This window comes from Rhinopithecus bieti, unplaced genomic scaffold (genome assembly GCF_001698545.2).
Source record: "Rhinopithecus bieti isolate Rb0 unplaced genomic scaffold, ASM169854v2 scaffold_574, whole genome shotgun sequence".
NCBI classification, from domain to species: domain Eukaryota; kingdom Metazoa; phylum Chordata; class Mammalia; order Primates; family Cercopithecidae; genus Rhinopithecus; species Rhinopithecus bieti.
In genome coordinates this window covers 5,942,579-5,947,224 of record NW_016803605.1, presented here as the reverse complement: position 1 = coordinate 5,947,224, position 4,646 = coordinate 5,942,579, and the positions used below count along the sequence as shown (strand labels likewise).

At 44.6% G+C, this 4,646-nt stretch overlaps 1 protein-coding gene across 1 annotated transcript in view; it reads left to right on the top strand.

Moving 5' to 3' along the window:
- KNTC1 (kinetochore associated 1) overlaps positions 1-4,646 on the top strand; it is a 100,283-nt gene that overhangs the window by 20,271 nt on the left and 75,366 nt on the right. The window contains 2 exon segments of the mRNA XM_017889010.1: positions 2,644-2,759; positions 3,151-3,242. Of these exon segments, the coding sequence (XP_017744499.1) occupies positions 2,644-2,759; positions 3,151-3,242 (208 nt within the window).

The following is a 4,646-nucleotide window of genomic DNA, read 5'->3' as shown; positions in this document are numbered from 1 at the left end:
TCCGGAGTTTACGCCATTCTCCTGCCTCAGCCTCCCGAGTAGCTGGGACTACAGGCGCCCGCCACGTCGTCCGGCTAGTTTTTCGTATTTTTTAGTAGAGACGGGGTTTCACGGTGTTAGCCAGGATGGTCTCGATCTCCTGACCTCGTTATCCACCCGTCTCGGCCTCCCAAAGTGCTGGGATTACAGGCTTGAGCCACCGCGCCCGGCCTTTTTTACTTTTTTTTGAGATGGAGTTTCACTCTTGTTGCCCAGGCTGGAGTACAATGGCTCGCTCTCGGCTTACTGCAACCTCTGCCTCCAGGGTTCCAGTGATTCTCCTGTCTCAGCCTCTCGAGTAACTGGGATTACAGGTGCGTGCCACCACGCCTGGCTAATTTTTTGTATTTTTAGTAGAGACTGAGTTTCACCATGTTGTCCAGGCTGGTCTCAAACTCCTGACCTCAGGCTATCCACCCACCTTGGCCTCCCAAAGTGCCGGGATTACAGGTGTGAGCCACCACACCCAGCTTGTTACTGTATGACTTAAATGTTACATATGAAATGATGTTCTACCCCATATTCCAAATATGTTGAATGAAAATCCATACATATACCTTAAGTCCATTCTACAGTTTGTATTTAAGGTGAATGTAATTCCTCAGTGCCAGAACTACGTAAGAGTCACTCTAATAAACACTTTCTTGGGCCAGGCGCAGTGGCTCACACCTGTAATCCTAGCACTTTGGGAGGCTGAAGTGGGCAAATCACAAGGTCAGGAGATAGAGACAAGCCTGGTCAAAATGGCGAAACCCTGCCTCTACTAAAAATACAAAAATTAGCTTGGCGTGGTGGCAGACGCCTGTAATCCCAGCTACTTGGGAGGCTGAAGCAGGAGAATTGTTTGAACCCAGGAGGCGGGGGGTTGCAGTGAGCCGAGATTGTGCCATAGCACTGCAGCCAGGGGGACAGTGCGAGACCCCATCTCAAAAAAATAATAATAAAATAAAATAAACACTTTCCTATGGGCATTTTTGGTTCCTGAAGTGCTCCATTTAAAATATGGAGACAAGATTTATAGCTTTTTACTTTAAATGGGGAAAAAAAGAGTTCTGCAGGATTATTTCTGATTGTTAAGTTTCGTGTGAACTAAGAGCTAATATGCTGTATTATTATTACTATTATTTTTTTATTTTTTATTTTTTGAGACGGAGTCTCGCTCTGTCACCCAGGCTGGAGTGCAGTGGCCGGATCTCAGCTCACTGCAAGCTCCACCTCCCGGGTTCACGCCATTCTCTTGCCTCAGCCTCCCGAGTAGCTGGGACTACAGGCGTCCGCCACCTCGCCCGGCTAGTTTTTTTTTTTGTATTTTTTGGTAGAGACGGGGTTTCACCATGTTAGCCAGGATGGTCTCGATCTGCTGACCTCGTGATCCGCCCATCTCGGCCTCCCAAAGTGCTGGGATTACAGGCTTGAGCCACCGCGCCCGGCCATATGCTGTATTATTTAACATCTACTTTTGTATTCGCTAATGCTTTTTCTGACACATAATATAGACAAGCACGAAATAAAATTTTCCAATACCTTCTTATTAGCTGTAGCTGTCAGAACTATTAATTTGAGATTTGTAATTCCTTGCCTAAAAAAGAAAAGCAGCTTTAAATAATTCAAGTAAGCTTTTACACAATAAAAACATACATTATCTATCAATTTAAAAAAGTACGCTTTGCCAATTACAAGATATAAACTAAGTTAAAGTAACACTCTTCCATAAAAAATTAAAATGTAATAGACACTGTATTCCATTTCTGCATGTTTATGCCCATACTGACAGTTTCTAACACAATCACTTGAAGGTTCCTATTGCCTGTTCCCAGTGAATTTTGCAAACAACAAATTGGTCTTTACTCTGTCAGACAGTTTCACAATGTTGCTTAGAATGTAAAACATAACAAATGATCCGAACAAAACCAGACAAGAAACCTGGTGCTAACGGAAGGGAAATGACTACTAGCCATAGCCATAACATACCATGTGACTGACGAAGGAGAATCTGCTTCTGTAGTAAGAAGAAACTCTTCTACGTGAAGAGAGGGCCAGTTCCATACAGGAGTTAGAGTGTAAATATCCCATAAACTCAGCATGTTCTGCAATAGAGACATTTCATTTACATGTCTTTTGTTTTGAGACAGAATTTCGCTCTTGTCGCCCAGGCTGGAGCGCAGTGGTGCGATCTCAGCTCACTGCCACCTCCGCCTCCTGGGTTCAAACGATTCTTCTGCCTCAGCCTCCCGAGTAGCTGGGATTACAGGCGCCCACCACCACGCCTGGCTAATTTTTTGTATTTTTAGTAGAGACGGGGTTTCACCATGCTGGCCAGGCTGGTCTCGAACTCCGGACCTCAGGTGATCCACCCACCTCGGCCTCCCAAAGTGCTGGGATTACAGGCATGCGTCTCTACTAAAAATACAAAAAATTAGCCAGGCGTGGTGGTGGGCGCCTGTAATCCCAGCTACTCGGGAGGCTGAGGCAGAAGAATCGTTTGAACCCAGGAGGCGGAGGTGGCAGTGAGCTGAGATCGCACCACTGCGCTCCAGCCTGGGCGACAAGAGCGAAATTCTGTCTCAAAACAAAAGACATGTAAATGAAATGTCTCTATTGCAGAACATGCTGAGTTTATGGGATATTTACACTCTAACTCCTGTATGGAACTGGCCCTCTCTTCACGTAGAAGAGTTTCTTCTTACTACAGAAGCAGATTCTCCTTCGTCAGTCACATGGTATGTTATGGCTATGGCTAGTAGTCATTTCCCTTCCGTTAGCACCAGGTTTCTTGTCTGGTTTTGTTCGGATCATTTGTTATGTTTTACATTCTAAGCAACATTGTGAAACTGTCTGACAGAGTAAAGACCAATTTGTTGTTTGCAAAATTCACTGGGAACAGGCAATAGGAACCTTCAAGTGATTGTGTTAGAAACTGTCAGTATGGGCATAAACATGCAGAAATGGAATACAGTGTCTATTACATTTTAATTTTTTATGGAAGAGTGTTACTTTAACTTAGTTTATATCTTGTAATTGGCAAAGCGTACTTTTTTAAATTGATAGATAATGTATGTTTTATTGTGTAAAAGCTTACTTGAATTATTTAAAGCTGCTTTTCTTTTTTAGGCAAGGAATTACAAATCTCAAATTAATAGTTCTGACAGCTACAGCTAATAAGAAGGTATTGGAAAATTTTATTTCGTGCTTGTCTATATTATGTGTCAGAAAAGCATTAGCGAATACAAAAGTAGATGTTAAATAATACAGCATATGGCCGGGCGCGGTGGCTCAAGCCTGTAATCCCAGCACTTTGGGAGGCCGAGATGGGCGGATCACGAGGTCAGCAGATCGAGACCATCCTGGCTAACATGGTGAAACCCCGTCTCTACCAAAAAATACAAAAAAAAAAACTAGCCGGGCGAGGTGGCGGACGCCTGTAGTCCCAGCTACTCGGGAGGCTGAGGCAAGAGAATGGCGTGAACCCGGGAGGTGGAGCTTGCAGTGAGCTGAGATCCGGCCACTGCCCTCCAGCCTGGGTGACAGAGCGAGACTCCGTCTCAAAAAAAAAAAAATAAAAAAATAATAGTAATAATAATACAGCATATTAGCTCTTAGTTCACACGAAACTTAACAATCAGAAATAATCCTGCAGAACTCTTTTTTTCCCCATTTAAAGTAAAAGCTATAAATCTTGTCTCCATATTTTAAATGGAGCACTTCAGGAACCAAAATGCCCATAGGAAAGTGTTTATTTTATTTTATTATTATTTTTTTGAGATGGGGTCTCGCACTGTCCCCTGGCTGCAGTGCTATGGCACAATCTCGGCTCACTGCAACCCCCCGCCTCCTGGGTTCAAACAATTCTCCTGCTTCAGCCTCCCAAGTAGCTGGGATTACAGGCGTCTGCCACCACGCCAAGCTAATTTTGTATTTTAGTAGAGGCAGGGTTTCGCCATTTTGACCAGGCTTGTCTCTATCTCCTGACCTTGTGATTTGCCCACTTCAGCCTCCCAAAGTGCTAGGATTACAGGTGTGAGCCACTGCGCCTGGCCCAAGAAAGTGTTTATTAGAGTGACTCTTACGTAGTTCTGGCACTGAGGAATTACATTCACCTTAAATACAAACTGTAGAATGGACTTAAGGTATATGTATGGATTTTCATTCAACATATTTGGAATATGGGGTAGAACATCATTTCATATGTAACATTTAAGTCATACAGTAACAAGCTGGGTGTGGTGGCTCACACCTGTAATCCCGGCACTTTGGGAGGCCAAGGTGGGTGGATAGCCTGAGGTCAGGAGTTTGAGACCAGCCTGGACAACATGGTGAAACTCAGTCTCTACTAAAATACAAAAAATTAGCCAGGCGTGGTGGCACGCACCTGTAATCCCAGTTACTCGAGAGGCTGAGACAGGAGAATCACTGGAACCCTGGAGGCAGAGGTTGCAGTAAGCCGAGAGCGAGCCATTGTACTCCAGCCTGGGCAACAAGAGTGAAACTCCATCTCAAAAAAAAGTAAAAAAGGCCGGGCGCGGTGGCTCAAGCCTGTAATCCCAGCACTTTGGGAGGCCGAGACGGGTGGATAACGAGGTCAGGAGATCGAGACCATCCTGGCTAAC